At 39.9% G+C, this 25,297-nt stretch overlaps 1 protein-coding gene across 2 annotated transcripts in view; it reads right to left on the bottom strand.

Annotated features, from left to right (window-relative positions):
• The window catches only part of LOC149323136 (DNA polymerase theta-like), a 60,562-nt gene extending 48,086 nt beyond the window's left edge, over positions 1-12,476 (bottom strand). For both annotated transcript variants that reach the window (XM_089487768.1, XM_089487778.1), the window contains exons 1-6: positions 12,317-12,476; positions 10,070-10,252; positions 8,891-9,021; positions 6,813-6,969; positions 4,616-4,721; positions 1,419-1,638 (exon numbers count right to left, since the gene is read on the bottom strand). In XM_089487768.1, the coding sequence (XP_089343894.1) occupies positions 1,419-1,638; positions 4,616-4,721; positions 6,813-6,969; positions 8,891-9,021; positions 10,070-10,252; positions 12,317-12,464 (945 nt within the window). In that variant the 5' untranslated portion in view covers positions 12,465-12,476. The remainder of the gene's footprint in view (positions 1-1,418; positions 1,639-4,615; positions 4,722-6,812; positions 6,970-8,890; positions 9,022-10,069; positions 10,253-12,316) is intronic.
• Positions 12,477-25,297: the final 12,821 nt, after the last annotated feature.

Here is a 25,297-nt window from a genome sequence, read left to right on the forward strand (position 1 = left end):
GGTTTACAACACTTAATAGAAGCTATTCATGCTGTAAAATTTCCTCAAGGGCCAACTTACAAATAGTGAACTAATCCCATTAATCACAAACATGTTTTCCATTCATACAAAAAGTAAAATCTGCCTCTTTCATTAAAAAATAAATTCATAGTGGAAGTAGAATGAAAGGCTTTTAAAAGTTTTTGAACAGTTTCACCCTGTCTAACTCCCTCAGTTGAAAATAATGTTTCTCCTTTTATGGTGCTCTGGTGGTAAACGCCACACCACCAGAGTGCCTGAAAGCCGGTTCACGTGTGGGCAGCCAGGCAGCTGGCAGCCAGCTTCCATGTGGCTTCAGAGCATGCGGTGTCAAAACACCACACTCTGAAGCAGCCCAGACACTGGCGCAAAGACGTGGCCTGCTTCGCCCCTACCTCCAGTTTTATCAACTTAGATCAGTGATGGCAAACCTTTTTGCAGCCGAGTGCCCCAATTAAGTTTTTCCAGCACCAGATGTTACCCAATGCTGGGGGCAGAACATCCAGGGTGGGACCTCTCCCCTGTGCCTTTCTCAGCCTCCTTCTGTCTCCACAGATGCAGTCTGGGAGGTTGAGGAACAGGCCCACACCTGTTCCTCCTTCTCCTCCCGTACCTTTCCCAGCCTCCAGCTGCCTCCAGAGAGGCCAGGAAAGGTCTGGGAGGGGGAGCAACAGGCCTTCCTTCTTCTCCCCGTGCCTTTCCCGGTTTCCAGCAGCCTTTGGGGTATAAAAGGAGGAAGAACAGCGTTTCTCTCCGCTGGGTGCCGGGTCAAACAGCATTGTATGCCATCCTTGGCACACGTGCCATAGGTTCACCATTATGGACTTAGATGATCAGTAACAGAATAATGCCAGTCTGACAGAATTGTGCCTGAAGCCAGCCAGAAATGTCTAGTGTCCTGTGTACCTCTCCAGTCCACTATTTGAAATTTTCTGAATAAAGTAGGAATACTGTAGTTTATTTTGGTTGAATAAGCATTTTTAAGGTTGGGTGATGTGTTGCCCAATCAAAGCTTCAGTTTCAATCTTAAACACAATTTTTGTTGTTTTCGTGGTATGCCTTCAAGACACTTCCGACATGGTAACCATTAAATGACTCTATTACAGGGGTTTCTTGGCAAGATTTGTTCAGAGGAAGTTTGCATTTGCCTTCCTCTGAGACTGAAAAAATGTGAGGCCACTTAGTGGATTTCCATGGCTGCCTAAGGTCACCTAGTAGATTTCCACGGCTGACCCAGGCGTTGAAACCTAGTCTCCAGAATTGTAGTCCAAACTATTCAAACTACTATGCCATGCTAGCTGTCTTAAAACCTTACATATCTATTAATAAAATATCTCATCTTATATCTATGTAAAGCAGTATTTTTCTAAATAGGCTGATTCTTTGTGCTATAAGCTTACCTTTATATGAATCAAAGGCTGAATTTCTCTCAAAGCTTTAATTGAATCATCATAAATCTTGCTGCCAATTTTCACCTGTTCCATAAGTGGCACTGGACGGAAGTCTGTGTGATATAGCTCTGCATTTAACCAGGAGGCCAGCAGACCCAGATTAGGAATGGTAGCACTCATACCAACAATTTGTATCACATTAGAGAGAGGGGTGCCCATGCTTGTTTGTCTATAAGAGGGAGGGAAACACACAGCCAAAACATATTTGAATACTGAACAAAGTCAACCCATTGTATAACCACGGAGACTCATGCATGATGATCAGTGAGTTTAAAAGGGATCTACACAAACTTCTAAAAGACAAACCAGTATTTTCTAAATCAGGGATTTGCAACATGCTATCCTCAATCTCTGTTAGACTTCAGCTCCTTTAATCCTGGACTACTGGCCATTGTGTCTTGGGTTTGTAGAAGATAAGGTCCATCTGGAGGGCAAAAGAGTTGGCTACCCCACAGCTTAAAGGGATGCCAGTTGGAGAAATATTCAAATATTCAGTTTATTTACATCATATTCTGCTTGCAGGTTTCCAGGAAACAGCCAACCAACCACTACTGAAAAATAGAGTACTGTGGTGCAAATGAACACGGACTTTACTTTAATATACTTGTTACTTTCTAATACAGCAAAGGCAGGTAAACAATGGCCTGTTACAGACTGCCAAAATAAAGCTGCTTCAGGTCTCTTTGGAGGTATGCTGTTTAAATGATGCATGCAACCTAAGACTCCGGAAGCTGCACCAAAGCTGCACTCCAGTGCTTAGGAATGGAGTGTGGCTTTGGCACGACCTCCAGACTCTTAGGACCCATGCATCATTTAAATAGCATACCTCCAAAGAGACCCGAAGCAGCTTTATTTTGGCAGTCTGTAACAGGCCTATGACTCTCCAGATATTGTCTGGCTACTGCTTTCATCATCACAGACCACTGGCTAGTCATTCTTGGAACTGCCTCTTGTTGCCCTTTACTCAGGCATCAAAAATTTCTGCTGTTTAGCCAAAAGAAGCTCAACTACCTGCAAGATCAATCTGGGCTTTTGTTACTAAACAAAAGCAAAAAGCAGAGTTGGATGCAATTAAGGTACAGAACAGCCCCTTTCCCTTCTACATGTACTCTCTCCCTTCCTCAACTTCTATCTCCACTTACAGGATTCTCCTATATTGGTCAGCAAGCATCACATGAGCATCGACATAACTTTCACTAACAAGTCTTCTGGTGTTCATCTGCCACTTCTGACAATAATTCATAGTAATAGGAAGCCAGTTGTTACAGATATGTACATCTCTGTTCTTCCTTATTGTTTCTTTACCTTTTTACAAAGGTCACTGCCAGAGGAACTGGACAACCAAAGCAACTGGAGTTTCACTGCCCAGGAATATTCACCAAATTCTTCTATGAAAAAAAAAAAACTGGAAAAAGAAAATTCTCCCCCTGGCATGGCATCTGATGTCTGGTCATTCATTCTGTCATGCTGCTTCTCAGACAACCAACAAGTACTCTTTTCTTCCTTTACAAATATTTTTATACAGCTTGTCAGGTATACCAAGTGTGAAAAGCAAGAGCTTCTGCATGTTTTCTGTAAAGAAGGACCCATTGGTGGCTAGGGAGAGGGGCAGAAGGCATCTGCATAAAATCATAGAATTGGAAGAGACCACAAGGCCACTCAGTTGAACTCCCTGCCATGCAGGAATACACAATCAAAGCACCCCTGACAGACGGCCATCCATGCTCTGTTTAAAAACCTCCAAAGAAGGGGACTCTACTACACTATGAGGAAGTGTTTTCCACTGTCAAACAGCTCTTACTGTCAGGAGGTTCCTCCTAATGTTGAACTGGAATCTAATTTCCTGTAGTTTGAACCCTTTGCTCTGTGTCCCAGACTCTGGAGCAGAAGAAAAGAAGCTTGTTTCATCTTCAGTATGACATCCTTTCAAACACATGGCTATTATGCCATCCGTTAACCTTCTTTTCCCCAGGCTAAACATTCCTGGCTCCCTAAACTGCGCTTCACAGGGTTTGGTGGTTTCCAGACCCATTTGGTTGCCCTCCTCTGGACACATCCCAGCTTGTCGAGATCCTTCTTGAACTATGGTAACCAAAACTAGACACAATATTCCAGGTGAGGTTTGACCAAAGCAGAATAGATTGGCATTATTACTTCCCTTGATCTAGACCAGTGGTTCCCAAACTTTGATCCTCCAGATAGTTTTGGACTTCAGCTCCCAGAAGCCCCAGCCATCTCGTCCAATGGTCAGGAATTCTGGAATCTGAAGTCCAAATCACTTGGACAACCAACGTATGGGGAACCACTGATCTAAATACTATACTCCTATTGATGTAGCCTAGAATTACATTTGCTTTCTTAGCTGCCGCACCATGTTGCTGACTCATGTTCAACTTGAGGTCTACTAAGACTCTTAGGCTCCTTTCATATGTACTGCCATCAAGCCAGGTGTCATCCATCCTACATCTGTGCATTTTATTCTTGTCCAGAGCCTCTTCAAACATGGTAACATTACTGTACAGTCTGAAAGTGTTAGTCCAAAGAGAGAAGGTATACCATGATCTTGGACATTCCCACAGAATATCCTGAATTTCAACACTCTGCAGTAATCTCTAAAGTGATCCGAATATTTTCATCTTTTCTGTTAGATATGATGCTTGTGGCTGAAGAGAAATGTTGACAAATCAGATTTCCTACTAAAAACCTGAGGACTGGAGAAATGAAATTAAAGTGAAATGTCCTAAAAGTTGATTTTAAAGTGAGCTTTTAAAAACAGAACTATGTCACATTCCTGTTGGAGAGTTCACCTAAATCAGCATGCAAAGGGATATTCCAGACTACGTCTTTGAATTCTTTATCCAAGTCAGTTCACTTGGCCTGAATCCATGCCAAAATGATCCACCTAGAAAAGATAACTAAATGGAACTGGTAATTTAACAGAAGTCAAGATGACAGGCAGCCGGTATGCAATACAAGGCTATCGTGTTAGCAGGTCAGTACACTGAAAGGGATGACACATCCAAAATCTCATTGCCAAAGGAGCCTTTTAAACATTTTAATCTGACACAGAATTTATATTTTGTTTTAAAATGAAAAGGTTTCAGATCTTAAAGAGATGAATGTTCGCCTTAATAATTTTTACTCACTTGTTCATTCTTTCAGCCAAAAAGCTAATTTTTGTCAGCAGGAGCTCCAGGAGATAGCCTCTTTGAGAATCTCCCAACATGTGCAACTCATCCACAACCACTATTCCTATTAAACAGAGGGAAGAGGTTTACAGGCATTTCATTTATTATCCTTTTAAAACTGTTGTTCAAAGCACATTCTAAAGCACACATACGTTTAAAAAAAGTTTATTATAATTTGCACAGAGACAAGAGAAACTAACTAGACTGAAACTGAATAAAGCCCCACCCCAGTTAACTATACTTTTGAATTTTGACAATCATTCAAAATACACTTGTCCTTCCTTGTTCGTGGACTTCCCATTTGCATTTTGAATTTCCACAGACGGGAAACCAGGAGGGAGCGTGCCACTATTATACGGAATGGGACTTGAATATCATTGATTTTTTCTATTTCGCAGGGGGGGGGGGTTTCAGAACGGATCCCCAGTGAACTGGGAGGGACGACTGTATTTTAGTTTCTATACTGTCTAAAATATTAAAATATCTAATTTCAGATACAAAGAAAATATAAGTTTCTTAAAATATCCCCAGTTGAAAGAACGTATTAGGAAAATTACAAACTTGATCAGTTTTGTGTTGCCATTTGCATTATTGTTATGTTTAGTAAATCCTCCAGAGTACACTGGACAGCCGAAAGAAATATCAAAAACAAACTTATATACCAGGGTTGGATTGCTAAACAAGAATAATTTGATCTGGGGATGGGACACCTTCATATTTAATAGACAAGTAGGATAAGGGAACCTTTTATTTTTCTCAATATTGAATATGTGAAAATTTTAGGGCAGTTTTTCTATTCTGGTTATGAACCTCTCACATCAATCTGCATATGTGACAGCTGAGAAGTTTCCTATAGGTCAGAAAAGCAACGTAACATTAAGATATCTAAAAAGGAAGAGCTGCATTAATAAACTGATAGTTACATCCAAAAAAAGTGGGGGGGGGAGTGTGTGTATGTGTCTGTGAGAGAGAGACTTAGGTTCACCAAACACATTCTACAATTCATTCCAATCATCCTTCAGGGTATATGCTAAACTACAATTTGTTTTTTATTTCTATTACCAATTTGCAAATAGTCTGTAAAGCAGGTGTTTGAAGTTCAAAAGAAGAACTGTTATAAATTGATGTATTATGTTGAAGTGTGACTCCTTAATGTAGCAAATTAATGTACAGTATTTACTCCTTCACAGAATATTTGGCAAACAAGTAGAGTGTATCCTTGCAATGCGGAATGTTTTTCTGAGCAGATAAACAGATCAATGTTCATTCTAATTTCTTCATAGTTGTATTCTGCCCTTCTTTTTCTACCTCTGAAAACAGGTGCTGTTGTATGTTTTTAATGGATAAAAAACATTTTTATTAATCCTTTCCATATTTTGCATACTTCTATAAATTATGCATTCTAACATGACTATGCAGTCTGAACATTTCATTTCCCTTTTCGTTGTATGTTACTGAATTCTTCTTAGAAATCATGTTTCTCTAAGACATAAATACTATTTTATGTGTCTTTATGCAGGTATCATGTCCATAGGCTCTTCCAAAATACATTTGTATGCATAAGGCTACAATAGTGGAGTAGGCACCACTTTACTTTACTTCCATGTAAAAACATGGAAAGCCTGCAAAACCATTTAAATCCACAGGTTATTTCCTAACATAATTCTTTGGAACTGAAAGCTGGTAGCCTAGCTATGCTAAATAATCAAATGTAGACATGTCAATAGATTTAAACATAAAATTTTGTCATGTATCCAGGACTAACATATTCAAATTTGAGAGATATGTTATTGTTGTGTGCCTTCAAGTCATTTCTGACTTATGGAGACCCTAAGGTGCCCCCATCTTGGGGTTTTCTGTGGCTGAGTGTGTTGATGCACCCAAGGCCACCCAGTGGATTTCCAATGCCAAGCAGGAAATAAAACCCAGGTCCCCAGTGTCATAGTGCAACACTCAAGCCAGTATGCCACACTCGTTCCTTTGAGGTTATATGTTCTAGCATATAATTTTTAAATCAGATTATTTGAATACAATCCCAATTGTTATTGAAATATAAACTGTACAAGTGGGCACACAACAGCAACAACAGGTGGTCAAGTAGTAAACCATTTAGTTTCTCACTTGCTGACATTATTGAATTGTTCTCATAGCTTACCTAGTGAGTCCAGTGCTTTCTCTTCTATGAGTCTGTTGATCAGACCATTGGCTCTCTCAATGGTACAGACAGCAACATCCAGGGCAGAAAAGCGGACAGCAGGAGAGATACTTCCTACATAAGCTTCTACTTGCACACCTGCTTCTCGGAAGATAGCCTATTTGCCAGAGATAAGATACATATTCACTGTCACAGATTTACATTAAAATATTACAGTCATAAAATATAAAGTGAAAAACATATAAATACATGAAGCATAAAGATAGAATCAAGAGATAAAAATCAACACAGTTTTCATCTGATTGGATGTCAGCCCACTAAGACAAAAACTTACTAAAGAACATTTTAACTAATCGCTAGAAAGGAGCCAGAACCAGGTGTCACATATTCCGCATATTGTGATTAGTGGAAAGACCAGTGAAACATTTCCAGCTCAATTCTTTCCAACCAGTACAAGTTTTTATATAAAAAATGATTAATGGGTCACAGTTAAGAAGCTAAAAAGAGAGATAATAAAATGGTTAAAACACAAAAGAGATATCATAGATAGTTTAATAACTGAGGGCCTGAACAGACTGTCCAAAATAAAGCTGTTTCAAGTCACTTTGGAAGTATGCTGTTTAAATTCTGCATATGGGCTGGAGCGTAGCTTTGGCACAGCTTCTGGCCTCTTAAGATGTGTATGTCATTTAAACAGCATACCTCCAAAGTGACCTGAAGACGCTTTATTTTGGCCTGTCTGTTCTGGCCCTAACTCTTAAATTAAAAGTTGACTGGGGCTCAATGAAGCCTCTTTTCATGTGGATTTATTTCACAGATTGTCAAAAAGTGAGTGGCTCTGAGGCATACAAATCCTATAAGAAAACTCAAAAATACAGACAAAAAAAGTCAAAATACTCCTAACTAAAAAAATTTCATGAGCCTATGTTATTAGACCTGGCGAGAGGAACTATTCCATTTATATGAAAGCTTGTTATGTGAACTGCTCTTCCCTCTGATTCATTCACCTGCTTCTTGGCCGGGCCGCTGGCCACCAGCCAAACCACTACTAGAGGTATGATACTGCTGCCTCTGGACAGCCTGTTCAGGGTCTGGTGCAGCTGTGGCGCGAGCAAGAAAGAGAGGCGATGCATTTTCCTGTTTGCCCAGCAACTACGCCAGTCCCACCGGTTATACTGCCCCAGTGGCTGCACAGCACCACCCCTGGGATACATTTCCCATACCTCTCTTAACGACACCCCTGATTGTCTGTAAACCAGGAGTGGGCAACTGTAGAGGGTTATGGAGCTAATTTTCTGCCCCAGGAATCACAGGGAATGCCAAAAGCAACAGGGGGAGTCAATTTCCCATTCTAAAAGGCAGTCTTTATACATCTGGCCCTCCATATCCACGGGGTTTCCATTCCACACACACACACCATGAGATAGCAAATTTTGCAGGACCTCAATCTGCAACATGTGCACAACAGCATTGACATGGCTGTGTGCACATTATTATTATTATTATTAACCTTTATTTATGAAGCGCTGTAAATTTACACAGCGCTGTACATACAATCTTTTAGTTAGACGATTCACATGCCACCACTGAGGAAAAAGAGCCAACTGTATAATGTTAAACAGCACTAGGGAGGGGGGGACAAACAACCTATTTAGAAGATGAATCATCATTCCTAGATGCTTCCAGGAAAATCAATTCATCCTGTTGAGGAAGGACAGAAAAAGGAACTGGAAAAACAGATTAAGGGGATACATATGGTTTTAGAGCTACATTTTGTCCACTCCTGCTGTAAACCTTCTTGGAGGGACTAAATTCTGGAGTCTTTGAGACAGAAGAAAACATTTGTAATTTATCCAATTCTCTTACTAGTAATCCAAATAAAAGTTTCAATGCCCTAAGTCTAGATGGGGAACCTGTCACCTTCATCTTAATTTCATGAAGGGCGGCAGAGAGACAGGAGGAGAGAGAAAGAGAGGAGCTATATTCTTGGAAACTCTGACCCTCTTAGACTGTAACCCCAACATACTAGACCCAGTCTTATTTCTGAACTATAACCTTACTCTACGAAAACTACTTACCTGAAGGTAATATTTTTTTTCTTTTGCCACAGAGATAAAAGGTAGAATGAATAAAGCTTTTTTGCGAGTTTCTAGAACTCTTTTCAGTATAAGCAATTCAGCAACGAGCGTTTTCCCAGCACTTGTAGGAGCTGAAAGTCATTGAAAGAAAGATGTTAACCTGGAATGACTCAAGTTTAAACAAAGCAAGACTACAGATATAAGCTTGATTACTGAGGATTTTCAATATATAAATCAATATAAACAATAAAGAACCTGACATGTCACAGCAGGGCAAGTATGCATACCTTAGATAAGATAAACCTGCTTTGGGCAAAACTGTGGTGAAATATGATAAATAATAATAATAATGGGCATACTAAAATATGAACAATTTAGTTTTGGTTTTTTTGTTATCTATGATCCAAAACATACTACTAAATAATCAACTTTAAGACCGCTTTAACTGCTCTGGCTCAATCTAGGGAATTCTGGGAGCTGTAGTTATGTGAGACATTTAGCCTTCTCTGTCAGAGCTCTGGTGCCACAATAAACTGCAATTCCCAGAATTCCCTAACACTGAAGCAGGGCAATTAAAGTGGTCTCACACTGGATTATTTCTGCAGTGTGTTTTGAACCTAAAAAGCTGCTGGCAAAATGTCAGGAATAAACTCTTTCAGAACATGACTACATAGCCCAAAAAACCCACCAAAAAACTATAGTTATGATAATCATTCATTAACTGGAATCAAAGCATGCAGCAGTTCCTGACTGTGAACACTTTTGCATAAGGTGAATAAGAAACATTAGCGTTGCCACTTACTCGTTATGAGCTGTGCTTTTTCTAAACTTACAAATTAGCCTTTTGTCAAAATGAAAAGTAACCCTAACTTATCTCTAGGAATCATCTCTAGGTCTTCCAGCATGACTCTGTGGTCAACATCTGCCAGATGTTATGCTGGAGAACCTAGAGATTCTGAGAGAGAATGTTTCTCTAGACATACATCCTCCTTTGCATTTCTATGGTCAATGTCTGACAGATGCTGAGCACAGAGTTGCACAGGAGGACCTAGTGATTTCTAGAGAAGTGTTCTCTCAAGTAAGATAAACTGTGTATCTTTATTTGTGGGTTTTCCACTTTCACGGGGCTCCTGTGCCCCTAACCCCAGAGAATGCAGAGGGCCCACTGTACTGGCTTACCTGAGTAGACCAAGTTTTTCCCTTCTAGGACTTGTCCAACCATCAGACACTCCGCTTGCCACTGGAACATTTGAGTTACTCCCAAGCTATGGTATTTCTCCAGGACGGCTTTGGGAAGACCCCAGTTTGCTAAAAGAAGTTTGTCGGCTAAGTCATCTGGAAGACCCACATATGGGAGTTGTCCTAGGTGAAAATTCGGCATCTGTTAGCAACTTCTCCATGGGAGGAGAAATATTGTCGTTGACAAGGCTCCCAAACCCCAGACTCTGCATGAGACTTTAAAAGACTGAAATAAAAGTAGCCCAAACCACCACTGGTTAGACCCCACTTCCTCAAATGCATGGTCTTAGTTCCAGCTCTCAGATACATGCAGGCACAGACACTGGCACAGAACCAAAGTGCTACTAGAAAACAATAAAAAGGTAATTTCTGGCATTTCATGCTCAAATCTAGAAAGCACAAGTGGATGCCCCTATGGCCCAAAACACTCCAGAAATAAACCAGTTTGAGACTGCTTTAACTGCCCTGGCTCAATGCTAGGGAATCCTGAGAATTGTAGCTCTCTGACACAGATGGGTAAATGTCTCACAAAACTACAGTTCCCAGAATTCCCTAGCATTCAGCGAAGGCAGTTAAAGCGGTGTCAAACTAGATTATTTCTGCAGTGTGTTTTGGACCCATGCTATCGTTGTGTGCCTTCAAGTCATTTCTGACTTATGCCGTGGTAGTTTGAGTGTTGGACTATGACTCTGGAGACCAGGGTTTAATTCCTTGCTCAGCCACAAAACCCACTGGGTGACCTTGGGCATGTCACACTCTCTCAGCCTCAAGGGAAGGGAAAGGCAAACCCCCTCTGAACAAATCGTGCCAAGAAAGCCACATGATAGGTTTGATCAGACAAGCTACCATAAGTCAGAAATGACTTGAAAGCACACAAGATACACACACAAACACAAAAGGCAAACTTATCATGGGCTTTTCTTGGCAAGGTTTGTTCAGAGGGAGTTTGCCATTGCCTTCCCTTGAGGCTGAGAGAGTGTGACTTGCCCAAGGTCATGGCAATTATGGCAATTCAACTACACTAATTGAAAAACTAAAGCAGCAGGGGAAACCACACCATGAAATGCCTCCAAAGCCATACCATGCCAAGGATTTAAGAGCTGGCATCTTCTAAATGAGCTGGATTGACCACAACAGAGGCACCAAGGGGTCTGAGGGCACCTTGCAAGGACCCAGGTGTCAACAGGAGGAGGTCTTAAGACCTGCAAGAGTCAAGGGGACCAGTGGTTTGAGGGCTAGACTAGGACTCTGCAGACCAGGGTTTGAATTCCAGCTCAGCCATGGAAATCTAATGGGCAAGTCACACTCTCTCAGGGGATGGCCATGGCAAACCCCCTCTGAAGAAACATGCCAAGGAAACCCCATGATAGGGTCACCTGAGAGTTGCCTTAAATCAGAAATGACTTGAAGGCGCACAGCAACGAAGGCCAGGGGATTTAAGCAACCTCAGGCAACCAGGGCTGCATCTGCACTGCAGAAATAATCTGGTTTGACACCTCCTTAACTGCCCTGGCTCAATGCTATGGAATTTGTGCCTGTTGTGGCACCAGCAACAAACCACAATCCCCAGGACTCAATGCCATTGAGCCACGGTGGTTAAAGGCTGCGTCTGTACTGCAGAAATGAAGCAGTTTGTCAATGCTTTAACTGCTTTAAAGCTATGGAATTCTGGGAACTGTAGTTTTGTGAGACATTGAGCCTTCTCTGTCAGAGGGCTCTGGTGCCACAACAAACTGCAAATCCCAGTATTCCCTAGCCTTGAGCCATGGCAGTTAAAGCAGTGTCAAACTGCACGGATTTAGCACTGCGAATGCAACCAAAGCAGTATCAAACCGGATTATTTCTGCAGTGCGGCTGCAACCAAAGTGGTATCGTCAAACCAGATGATTTCTGCGCTGTGGATGCAGCTATAGGTCCAAAACACACTGCAGAAGTAATAAATCCAGTCTGAGACCGCTTTAACTTCCCTGGCTCAGTGCTAGGGAATCCTGGGAAGTGTAGTTTATTGTGGCACCAGAGCTCTCTCTCTCTCTCTCTCTAACAGAGAAGGCTCAATGTCTCGGAAAACTACACTTCCCAGAATCCTATAGCTCCCGAGCCATGGCGGTTAAGGTGGCGGATAATGCAGCCTGACAGTCACGGCCTCGGGGCCCAGTTCCCCCTCAGTGAGGCCCAGTCCTTCCTCACCTGAGGCGGCGGGGCTGCTGAGGCGCCAGTGGCGGGGGTGGGTCAGCCCCGGAGGGGGGCTCAACACGGGGCTCCTCTGGCCCGCTCCCCGAGCAAGGGAAGAAGGAGAAGAAGAAGGGGCCCACGGAGGCGCCTCAGACGACGCCATTTTCCCGCCCAGGCGTTCAAAGAGGGAGGGAGGGAGGGCGGCCTGGGCCCTGGGCCTCTCAGGCGCCGCTGAGGGAGAAAGAGAGGCGGGGACTCCCTTCTCTTCCGGAGGAGCTGGCCCTCCTTCCCTTCCCGCCCCGATTCTGAGGAGGCTAGGCCAGTGGGGGTTCCCCCTATGAAGGAGAATATAGGGGTTCATTAGGACGCACTGAAACAAAGGACAGGATCTATAGGGAATGGGCAAGTCTTCCCCTACGATCCCCTATGGGCAAGTCTTCCCCTATGCTTCCCTATGGTCAGTTATTCCCCAATGATCCCCTATGGGCAAGTCTTCCCCTATGTTTCCCTATGGTCAGTTATTCCCCAATGATCCCCTATGGGCAAGTCTTCCCCTATGCTTCCCTATGGTCAGTTATTCCCCAATGATCCCCTATGGGCAAGTCTTCCCCTATGTTTCCCTATGGTCAGTTATTCCCCAATGATCCCCTATGGGCAAGTGTTCTCCTATCTTTCACTATGGGCAAGGGCTCCCCTATCCCTATGGGCAAGTGTTCTCCAATGATTCTTTGACTATCCCTTAAACCGCCTCAATGCAAATATATGTGAACTAGGAAAAGGTAGAAAGAGGAGATGAGATATAAACCCTCATAGAGCTGCATTGGGGAGCAAAGCTAGGGCACTGTAGGTACTTGAACCCCATCCAGGAAACCAGGAGCGCCAACCACCAGCGCCTTTTGATTTTTCTGGCAATGCTACAAGGGGAAAAGCAAAACCTGACAGAGTTAGAACAAGAACATTTGTGCCGTAAAGCTTCAGCTGTTTCAGGTATTCACTTTTTGCAACCTAAAAACAGTCAATAAGATGTTGTAGAAACTTGCTTATTAGCATCATTACTGCTTTTAATATGCATCCTAGAGATTGGTTTTCTTGGGGAATCTCTTCCTAACACACTGTTGTTGGTATTTGTTGGGACTTTCTCTGGCTTTCTTTTGAGGGTCATGTGTTCTTGGTTGCAACTTGAAATAGGAAAGGGAGGAAACCACCACCACAACTACAATACAAAAGCAATGCACTAAAGAAGCTCACTAAGGGATCAAATCCTGATTATTTTCCTTGAAGGTTTGCTTTCTTGTATGTATGTGATCTCAAGAGGCATGTGAAACAAGACACTAAAGACTTCAGTGCCCCCCTCCCACTATTGCCAAAGAGGCACCAGAAAAAGAGCATTTTACCAAAAACACAGCATTTGAAGTGACACATTTCCCGCACAATTGTTGCTATGACATCTCTGCAAAGGAAGGCACTAGAACAAGGTCCCCAAATGCATTCAAAGCACAGTCGCGGCAATGCGTCGGAGGGTCACTCACTGTTCAGTTGCCTTCGCCTGTGGAAATCCAGAGGAGCACCCAGAGATTGGCACAAGGAGCATCCGTCCCAAAGAGGCAGCAGTTGCTCCACAGAAAGGGTCTTGCAAGGCCAACAAAGGATGCCCATCACTCTGGCGCTGCCAAGGAATCACAGAACCCTCGCTCTTGGGTAGTTGCAACACTGCAGGATTAATGCCGCATGAAAGCCTGAGATGTGTAGTTTGCTGTGGCCCCCAGAGCTCTCTGGCAGAGAAGGCTAAACATTTCACAGAACTACAAATCCCAGAACTCCATAACGGAGCCATGGCAGTCAAAGCAGTGCCAAACTGCATCAATTCTACAGTATAGATGCAGCCTTGGTCTCCTGGTCCCTCCCACAGATAAAGAGAGAGAAAATGGAAGGGGAGAAGCTGCTGCACTTACTTGCATGGAAGCAAAAAGCTGCTGGCTGGTAGCAAATGCCTAGTGGTCACAGCAGAATCCCCAGAGGCTTCTGGCATTTGCAAGAGCAGTTCACATGAAATTCCTTCATCCTTTTGTCTGAAATATAAATAGTCAGCCAGCCATAATTTATTACAGACCCAAAATTTAAGCATGCAATCAGAGTACATATGTAATCAAATCCCCCAAAATAAAATCAGATTATAAAGACAACAGTGCAATAAAATATGTATCATAGCAGCTTATCACACTCACTTTCCCCCGTTCCGTTCAGGTTCCTAAAGGGGACAGGTCGTGAAACGAGATGAAGGCTAATGTTACCGCATTGTATGTAAACATACTGGGAATATTTCATTATGAACATATGATAGCATTACCTGTAACATTCTTATACACTTACCTTATATTCTGTATTTAACACCAGCATTTTATGGATTTTCTTTATTGCTTCTTCACAGTGTTATTATTCCATATACGAAACAGTAAAATAAACAGAAAAGCAGTAAAAATACAGATATGTTTTTTAAACAAAGGTCAATCTTCACATAGTGATTTCCTTACATCCACTTGCTATCATTATGTCCTCAAATGAATCCTGCTTTCTTGATAAGAAAAATAAAAGCGGCAGTTTGGCCATAGAGGAAGCATTTCCACTCTGGATACATCAAAAGCTGTTAAGGACAGAATGACATTAATCAAAAACCTTCAGTACTATTAAGGGGAACAATGGGAATTGACCATCCCGTCTTGACAGGAACAGTAGTAAAGAAAAGGAGAAGATAAGACAGGAAGAGGGGTTTCACGCCATGTCATAATGCAAAGTTTGAGATGGGGATGCAACTGGGACGCCAGAAATATTGCACACAGCATGACTAACGGCCTCATAACGTTTTCTGGGAAGGAAAGATGAAATTCTATCATTGGAGCAAGATGACGCGAACGGGACTGAAAGAGCCCTGGAGGGGAACGTTATGGAAACAAGGTTTTGAGATAAAATCCGTTCCATTCTGTCTTCATTCAAATCAGAGAACCTTATACGATATGTCTGCGATAAACTCCATAGACTCTACTTTGAAGTTATTACATGGGCATCTTCTTTCAGCATAAAGAACACCGGCAAGTCTGCCATGAAGTAGTTGTATAGAATATACATTGCACCTTGCAATGTATACTTGCATACAGCGATACTTGCCTAGAGACAGGCTGATCAAATAATTGGCAATATGGAAAGGGCCTGTGTGCTGCTTGACTCATCTCACCCGGTGGACTACTAGCCTCAGAGACTGCCTCCTGCCAGGCCGAGGCCCCAGGTACCCAGCCAGTAAAACTTCTTCCCCTTGGGAGGGAGGTAAAATCTGGGTGCCTGCTGCACTGGATATGCTGCTGGTGGGGTCGCTCCTTTGGGGGAGCCGCTTTGGGGGGAGCGAGGGTGAGGGCCAGTCCTTTTGGGTGGTAGGAGAGGGTATGCTGGGTTGTTGTGTTTGAAACAATAGGCCAGCCAGTAATAGCAATATGGGCTACAGGTAGGGCAAGTGAGGGGAAGCAGCCATCAGGGCACACTCTGGACCTGGTCTTCTGTTTTGGGGAGGATGACAGTGATCTGGGAGTGGAGGAACTCTTGGTAGTTCCCTTGTCATGGACTGGTCACTACCTAGGAGAGTTTAGACTCACTGGGACTCAGAACCTCTGCAGGGCTGGGGGTCCGGATGGATTCCTGATGGCTCTTGGGGAGTTTGCCTTGGCAGGTGATCCTGTCGAAGCCCTGGCACATCTGTGGAATAGGGAAATGGCCAGGAGAGTGGACATGAGTGCTTCGAACCGTCCCCTCCCATGAAGCGGAGCCAAACATGTTGTCTGGTTCACTAGGGAGCTGGTGGTGACAAAACCAGTGGGATGGAGACTAGAGCAACGATGGCAGAAGACTCGGAGTGAATCCGACTGAAAATGGGCTAAGACCCATTGGAAGGCCTATGCCAAGGCAACAGAGGCAGTGAAGAAATGATACTTCTCTGCCATCATTGTGTTTGCACAATGTCGTCCAGTGTAGCTATTCTGAGGGGCCAGGATCCTTGGACAAATGAGGGCCACTACTTGAATACTGGATCTGTGCCCTTTGTGGCTTCTGAAGGCAGGCCGAGTGGGTAAGGGGTGTGACAAATGCCTCACTTCAGTAAGACAGATTTCTATCTTGTCTCAGGGAGGCTGCAGTGAGACGGTTGCTGAAAAAGACGATCCTTGATCCCACGGTTTTGGATAACTATAGGCCAGTCTCTAATATTCCATTCTTGGACAAGGTTCTGGAGCAAGTGGTGGCCTCCCAGCTTCAGGGGTTTCTGGACAAAATGGGTTATCTAGATCCATTTAAACCTGGCTTCAGACCTTGCTATGGGACGGAGACAGCTTTGGTCACCTTGATGGATGACATCCACAGGGACCTGGACAGGGAGAGTATGTTCCTGTTGGTCCTGCTGGATCTCTCAGCGGTTTTAGGTACCATCAACCATGGTATTCTTCTGGGCTGCCTTTCTGGGATGGGACTTGGGGACGGACTCAGAAGGTGGTGTTGGGGGACTTCTATTCGACACCTTGGCCGCTGCCCTATGGGGTCCCTCAGGGTTCTGTGTTGTGCCCCATGTTGTTCAACATCTACATGAAAACGCTGGGAGAGGACATCTGGAGTTTTGGCATGCGGTTTCACCAGTATGTGAAACTCCCTCTCCTTTCCATATGATTCCAAGGAATCTGTCACTGTACTGAACCAGTGTCTGCTGTCAGTAATGGACTGGATGAGGGCAAAGAAATGGAAGCTTAATCCAGACAAGACAGAAGTGCTCCTGGTCAGTCGTAAGGCAGGTCAGGGAATTGGGGCTTTGCCTGTGCTGGATGGAGTCACTCTCCCCCTGAAATCTCAGGCTCGCAGGTCTAAGCACTGGCCAGGGTTGCATTTGCACAGCTTAAACTTGTGCGTCAGCTGTGCTCATTCCTTGAGACGTAAGATCTGCCTGGACTCCACTCTGAGCCTGGATGCCCTGGTCTCAGCAGTAGCCAGGAGTGTATTTGCAGAGCTTAAACTTGTGCATCAGCTGTGCCCATTCCTTGAGACGTCAGATCTGACTGGACTGAGCCTGAATGCCCAGGTCTCAGCAGTGGCCTGGAGTGCATTTGCACAGCTTAAACCTGTGTGCCAGCTGCGCCCGTTCCTTGAGATGTCAGAAGTGGGTACAGTGACAGATGGCTTGATTATATCCAATTTGGACTACTGCAAGGCACCCTATGTGGGGCTGCCATTGGAAACTGTCCAGAAACTTCAGCAGGTTCAATTGTGTGCATTTTTGACGATTTTAAATATTTATGTTTTCATTGTTTGAATTTTATAACGATTTTAAAGGTTTTATCTGTGAGCAACATTGGGTTCTTCTGGGGAGAAAGGCAGGATATAAATTAAATAAATAAATAAATAAATGAAATACTGGGAGAATGAGAGAGCTAAGAACGCAAACACAATTCACAGAAAGCTATCTCCATTAGCCTTAGTATGTATGACAGACCTAGGAGCAAGATTCAATCCCAGATGTGACAGAAGAGATGAGGTGAGGTCAAGAGATGCAGCTTTCTTTGCAACCCACCTGGACCAGAAACGAACATATTTCTCTTGTGCCAGATATTTAAGGAGATCTAAGCCCTCCTCAAATACTATAAACTTCCTCCAGAACTTAAGGGCAAGCCAGCAAGACCTACTAGATAAGGGACTTTCCCCTCTTTCCAAGAACATCAGAAATAGATATATAAATAAAGTCTTAAACCCCTTGCTAATCCCAACTGTAGTAGATGATATTGACCACAGCAGAAATCAACAGACATTTGGGAAACCAAACAACAGCAGAAATCAAATTTTCCGTTCAAAAAACCAAAGCATTGCCTTTTACTTTTCTTTCTTTCTTTCCTTCTGTAATTAAAGTCTTAAACCACTTGTTAATCCTAACTGTAGTAGATAATACTAATCATAGCAGAAATCAACAGACATTTGGGAAACCAAACAATAGCAGAAATCACATTTTCCTTTCAAAAACCCAAGCATTGCCTTTTACTTTTCTTTCTTTCTTTCTTTCTTTCTTTCTTTCTTTCTTTCTTTCCTTCTGTAATTAAAATGTTAAACCACTTGTTAATGATAAATGTAGTAGATAATACTAATCATAGCAGAAATCAACAGACATTTCGGAAACCATACAACAGCAGAAATCAAATTTTCCTTTCAAAAAAAACAAAGCATTTCTCTCTCTCTCTCTCTCTCTCTCTCTTTCTTTCTTTCTTTCTTTCTTCCTTTCTTCTTTCCTTCTGTAATTAAAGTCTTAAACCACTTGTTAATCCTAACTGTAGTAGATAATACTAATCATAGCAGAAATCAACAGACACTTGGGAAACGAAACCACAGCAGAAATAACATTTTCCTTTCAAAAAACCAAAATATTGTCTTTTACCTTTCTGTCTGTCTGTCTTTCTGTCTGTCTGTCTGTCTTTCTTTCTTCTTTCCTTCTGTAATTAAAGTCTTTTTTTAAAAAAAATTTTTATTGAATCACACATAAACACATAACAACACATACATAAAAATACTAAAATTGAGAAAAGATTTTCTTTGAAGTACAAATTATTTCCGTAACCAAAGCTTGTACAAAGATATTAATTTACCATACTTCTTACATAGTCCATTTTCTTACAGATGTTCAGGTATCTATTTCAACAAGACTATCAAAATACAAACTACATACTATCATTTTCTAAAATAATATCTATTTGCTACTATATTACTCTATTTTTATATTTCTAAACATAAATCTAAAACACGACTATGACAATATTAGACTAAGACAAGACTGTTCTTCCTACTCTGTGCATGAGAGTTTTATTCAATATTTCCTTTGTTTCCTTATTACTAATAATGTAGTAAATATTAAAAAAAAAACCAAAATATGTTAGCTACTTATCAATTATTTGCAATTCTAAAAATAACCCCAATTTTGTTATGTTTTTTAGGCAGTTGTTTTGAAGTTTATTTTTTACAATTAGTTACTATATATTTATAGAGGCAGTTATAAGGGAAGTCATAAAGTACATCTTATTACAAATTAAACAAAAATTGTAATTTACTTATCTAGATTATTCAGTTTTTTAAACCCTCTACAAACACATCACTTCTTCCTTGCTGTAAGTAACTTAACACATCTTTCCAGTCTCTATAAAATTCGTCCAGATTTTCATTCTTCAGTAAGCGTGATAGTTTGTCGATTTCTGCCAGTTCGTATAGCTTTGTGATCCATTCGTTCATCTCTGGTATATTCTCCTCTTTCCACCTGCGAGCCAACGTTAATCTTGCCGCCGTAATTAAAAGGAAAATAATTCTGCCATGTTCCTTTTCTAAATCAAAGTCTAATATATTTAACAAGTAGGTTTCCGGCCTAAATTTCACTTTAGATCCGAACAAATCACGTATTATCCTATGAATTTCCTGCCAGAATTTTTTTACTCTTGAGCATGTCCACCAGCTATGGTAAAAAGTTCCTGTCTCTTTTTGACACTTCCAACATTGGTTTTTGGTCCCATATATCTTTGCCAATTTATCAGGAGTCATATACCACCTGTAAAACATCTTATAATAGTTTTCTTTGATATTTTGGCTTCTTGTATATTTTAACCTCTTATTCCATGTATACTCCCATTGTTTTAATTCAATATTATGACCAATGTTCTGGGCCCAAATTGTCATATTAGCCTTAATAATTTCAGTTTCTAATTCAATTTTTAAAAGATATTTATAAAGCTTTGATAATAATCCTTTGTTGCCTGATTTTAACAGTTTCTCTAGTTGGGTTTCCTCTGTAACAATGGATTTTTCTTTTTGGTCCATTTTAAATCTCTCTCTTAGTTGCCATCTTAAGTACCAGTGGATTTTGTGGTTTTGTTTATTGAATTCTTCCTCAGTTTTGAACCTTAGTTCGTTCTTATCCTTAGTTAATAAATCTTTGTATCTTAACCAATTTTTTACAGATCCTTTTTCACGCCAAAGGAAAGCTTCTTGAGGAGAAGTTTCCAACGTAATTTTTTCCCCAGTTTTTTTCCTAGTTCTTTTCCAGATCCAGAGAAGAGGCCTTCTTATACAATGATTATTAAATTCTCTGTCTACTGATTCTTTGTTATAGTATAGATAAGCGTGCCAACCAAATGCTATGTTTCCACCTTCCAACTTTAAGAGTTTTTTGTCATTTAGTTCCCACCATTCTTTAATCCAAACTAGACAAGTCGCCTGGTAGTAAAGTTTTAAATCTGGGACATCTAGTCCACCTCTTTCTTTCGCGTCCTGAAGTATTTTCATCCGTACTCTAGGTTTTTTGCCCATCCAGATAAATTTTGTCAAATCTTTCTGCCAATTTTGAATTATTTTGTCTTTTATTATTATTGGAATTGTTTGATATAAAAATAATATTTTTGGTAAGATGTTCATTTTTATACAGGCAATTCTTCCTAAAAGGGATAATTTTATAGATTTCCAATTTTCTATATCTTTTTTAATTTGTGTCCATAATTTGTTATAATTATTTTTAAATAGGTCCGCATTATTTGTAGTAATCTCTATTCCTAGATATCTTACTTTTTTTACTATTTTATATCCTGTCACCTTTATTATTTCTTTTTCCTCACCTTTGTTTAGGTTTTTAGTTAAAATATTCGTTTTACCTACATTTATTTTTAATCCAGATATTTTTCCGAATTCATCTAATTCGTTATGTAATTCATTAATACTTGTTTGTGGATTTTCTAAGAAAAACGCTAAATCATCTGCGAAGGCCAATGTTTTAATATTTAGGCCCTTATTAAAAATTCCTTGAATTGATTTGTTTTGATTTACTTTCCTAACTAATAGTTCGATTACCATAATAAATAGTAGTGGGGATAATGGGCAGCCTTGTCTAGTACCTTGCATAATATTTACCGGTTTTGTTTTTTCTCCATTAATTATAAGGCAGGCTTCTTGATTTTTATAAATGGCTTTTATCCAATTAATGAACTTAGTTTTAAATCCTACCTTTTCTAGAACTTCAAATATTATATTCCAGTGTACTTTGTCAAAAGCCTTTTCCATGTCTATTAATATGATGGCCAATCCTTTGTCTCTTTTATCTTTAAAATGTTCAATTATGTTAATCATCATTCTTATATTTTTCTTTAATTGTCTATGAGGTAGGAAACCATTTTGTTCTTCCCCTATCCAATTTTGTAAAATGTTTTTTAGTCTTTTAGCTAATATTGTAGCAAAAATTTTGTAGTCAGAGTTTATCAGTGAGATTGGTCTGTAGCTTTTTAAATCCTGTGGGTCTTTGTTTGGTTTTAGGATAAGCGTGATGTTCGCTTCTTTCCAAGTTTGGGGTATATTATTTGCCTCTATTCCATTAATTAATTTGCATAATGGTTCTATCAATTGATCTTCTAATTCTTTATAATACTCTGCTGGAAAGCCATCAGGTCCTGGGGCTTTCCCATTTTTCTGTTCTCTTATAACTGATTTAATTTCTTCTATAGTTATTGGTTTCTCCAAATAATCTATTTGCTCTTCATCAATTCGTGGGAGATCTATTTTATCAATATAGTTTTTAATCTGGAATGTATCTACTTTTTGTTCTTCATATAATTTTTTAAAATAGTCATAAAAAATTGTTTTTATTTTTTCTTGGTCTGTTACTAAGTCCTCTTTCCATTTAATTTGTGTTATTAAATTTTTTTCCCTTTCTTTTTTAGTCTTATAAGACAGCCATCTACCTATTTTATTCGCGTTTTCAAAATAATATTGTTTTGAATATCTTAATTTCTTATCAGCTTCCTCCACTAAGCATATAGATATCTGTTTTTGTAAGATTTTTATTTCTTTTTCTATTTCTTCATTATCAGGGTCATTTTTAAGGGTCTCTTCCCTCTTTTTAATTTCTCCAGAAATTTTGTCAATTTTTTGATTTTTCTTTCTTCTTTCCTGTATATCCTCTTGTATAAGTATCCCTCTTATAACTGCCTTACTGGCATCCCATATTATATTCGGATTTATATCCTTTGTTGAGTTTTCTTTAAAATAATTTCCTAGTGCATTTTTCGTTTTTTCAAGTATTTGTTTCTTTTTTAGTAAATTATTGTCTAAGCGCCATGAAAAGTTCTTTTTTCCTATATTCAGTTCTATTACAATGGGATTGTGGTCTGATATAGATCTTACCATAGTTTTCATATTTGTTATATTTTTTGCCCAATTTTTAGAGATAAAGATCATGTCTATCCTAGATAGAGATTTATGTCTATGTGAAAAAAACGTATAATCTTCCTTCAAACCGTATTTAAATCTCCATACATCTATTAATCCTAAATTGTCTATCATATTCATAAACGCTTTGGGAAGTTTACCTTGGTTGTTTTTGATTGTTTTGCCTGATTTCCTATCCAATTTTGGTTTAATTACCCCATTCCAGTCTCCCATCATGATTATATCGTTATAATTTAGGTCCAAAATTTCGTTCATTAGATCTAGATAAAATTTTTCTTTTTTAAAAAGCGGACCATATACTCCCACTATTAGCGTTTTTTGAGTTCCTATCTTTGTTTCTATTCCAATATAGCTACGTTCACTATCTTTCATCACCTCCTTAGCCGGTATATGTGGTTTTATATACAAGACTACGCCCTTCTTTTTTTCTTCATTTGCCGATACAAACTCTTTGCCGAGTCTTTTGTTTTTTAGTAGGTTTGTCTCTGATTTTTTTATATGAGATTCCTGAAGGCATATTATGTCCCAGTTTCCTTTTTTTAAAAAGTGAAAAGTTTTTTTCCTCTTGGTAGGGGCATTTAGCCCCTTGATGTTCAGAGAAATTATCTTTAGTTTCATTTCTACTTTTCTTTAATTAAGTTTAAGAGATAAGAGGGACCCACCCAAATATATTACTCACCCAGATATACAAAATAGAAAAAGGATACTGCTTATCTATTCGTTAGTCCAACGTTGTTCCGTCTTCTCTATCTTCTCCTTCTTCTTCACTTCTTTCTTCTTCTTGGTCACTCCTTCGCTCTCCTTCTTCTAACTGGTCTAAATTTTGGTTTGATTCACTTGTCTCTTCTGGTGGAGAACCTTTCTTTAGAGTTCTTAAGAAGTCTCTTGCTTTTCCCTGTGAATTAATTCGTAGTCTTTTCTTCTTATAGGTGAAAGAAACCCCCTCCGGGACCTCCCACCTATATGGGATGTTATGTCTTTTAAGGGATGATGTCAGAAGTCTGTATTCTGCTCTCCTTTTAAGAATCCTCGCGGGGATGTCTTTCAATATCATTAACTCCTCTTTGTCAACAACAAGTCTTTTTTGATAGCTTTTTTCCAAGATCAATTCTTTAGTTCTAGTTCTTATAAAATAAATAGAAATATCCCTCGGTAAATTTCGTTCTCTTGCTGTTTTCGAATTTATTCTGAAGGTTTTGTCCACCTCTTTCAGTAACTCAGAGCATGGTATTTCCGCAAAATCAGCCAGTATGGGAATCAAGTATTGATAAAGATCTTCACTTGGAAGTTCTTTAAGGCCTCTTATCTTGAGGCAACGTTCCCTGGCCTTTAGATCGGCAATCGCTCTTTGGTCACGCTCTTTTTCTTGTTCTAGAGACAGATGTATTGTTTTATCTTCCAATTCTTTAGTTTGTGTTTCCAATATTTCCACCCTTGTGTTGGTTTCTTTCAAATCTTTCGTCACTTTCTCAATCGTCTGTTTCAATCCTTTCATTTCAGATTTGAATTCCCTCTTCAAATCTGTCCTCATCTCCTTCATTTCTTGTTTCATATCCTGCATTCCTTGAAACATCTGTTGTTGTTGTTGACTTAGTTTTTTTATTTCTTCTAATATCATAGATTGTTCTGTTTGTTTAGTAGCATATTCTAGAGATGGTCTTCTATTTTGGGTGCTAGATTGCGGTAGTTGGGATGTAGTATATTTTCTAAGAGACATTGCCATAGTAATTCTTACTTTTTATTTCTTTAAGAAAGTTTGTATCATCAGCCACCACTAGTCGTCGCCAAAGTCCTTTACTTTTTAATTGTATTGGGTTGTGTCTATTTCGTTGCTTTCTCCAGCAGGAGTCGCTTTATAAGTACCAGTTTGAAATGTTTACTTAGTTTGTGTTTTATTTTGTCTTCCTTTTCTTATGGCCTTGAGATATTGGACCAAAGAAAGAAATTACACAGCTGTTTCTCCTTTACGCTATAAGCCTTCCAAGAGGTGTTTACTTTGCTTTGGCAGATAAGCAAGCAATAGGGTTACAAATTTTTATTTCACTGTGGGATTTCTCAACAGTTTTTTTTTTTTTTTTGGTTTTTATACAGCTTTTTAATTACTATACAGCTTTTTTTTAAATGTATATGTATATATATATATATATTTATTATTATTGATCTTAATATTTAACAGCTGTATTTCTGTATCTTTATGTAGTCCCTTACGTTGCAACAGCCACAATTTTAGAAAGTCTTATATTAGTATCTGCCAGTATCCCTAAATAAGTATAAAATCAATGTATATAAAGTCTGTGTATGCCTGTGGAAAATGCTGTATAAAGAGTCAAATTTTATATTTCAGTTTTGTTGCAAAAGTTTCCAGCAGGGGTACTTTCCAGTTTCCAAAGCTGCTTCTATTTTCTCCAGTTAATCCAGTAAATTTTTAGTTTAGGCAGCTCTCATCATTGTTACAAGGTGATATTTTATATCCTTTTGTGGCAGTGTGTTAGAGGTTAACTGTCTTGTATCCAGTAGTCAATTTTTTTTCTTTTTCCCAGTAGTTCTCTTTCTCTTTCCTCTATTGTTTCTTCTTGGGGATTTTTAGTACTTCTGTCGCTCTTTCTTTTGTTTCGTAGCTATTATGTAGGAATCTTTCCCCTTTAAGTCCCCTCACGAACACAGAGTTTAAATTAAATTGTTAGCTTACTTTGTTGCTTTTCTTGCTGGTGGTGGTTTTGTGCCGGTCGC

This window comes from Sceloporus occidentalis, unplaced genomic scaffold (genome assembly GCF_023333645.1).
Source record: "Sceloporus occidentalis isolate IW3139 unplaced genomic scaffold, rSceOcc1.0.p SCAF_1, whole genome shotgun sequence".
Classification (NCBI taxonomy): domain Eukaryota; kingdom Metazoa; phylum Chordata; class Lepidosauria; order Squamata; family Phrynosomatidae; genus Sceloporus; species Sceloporus occidentalis.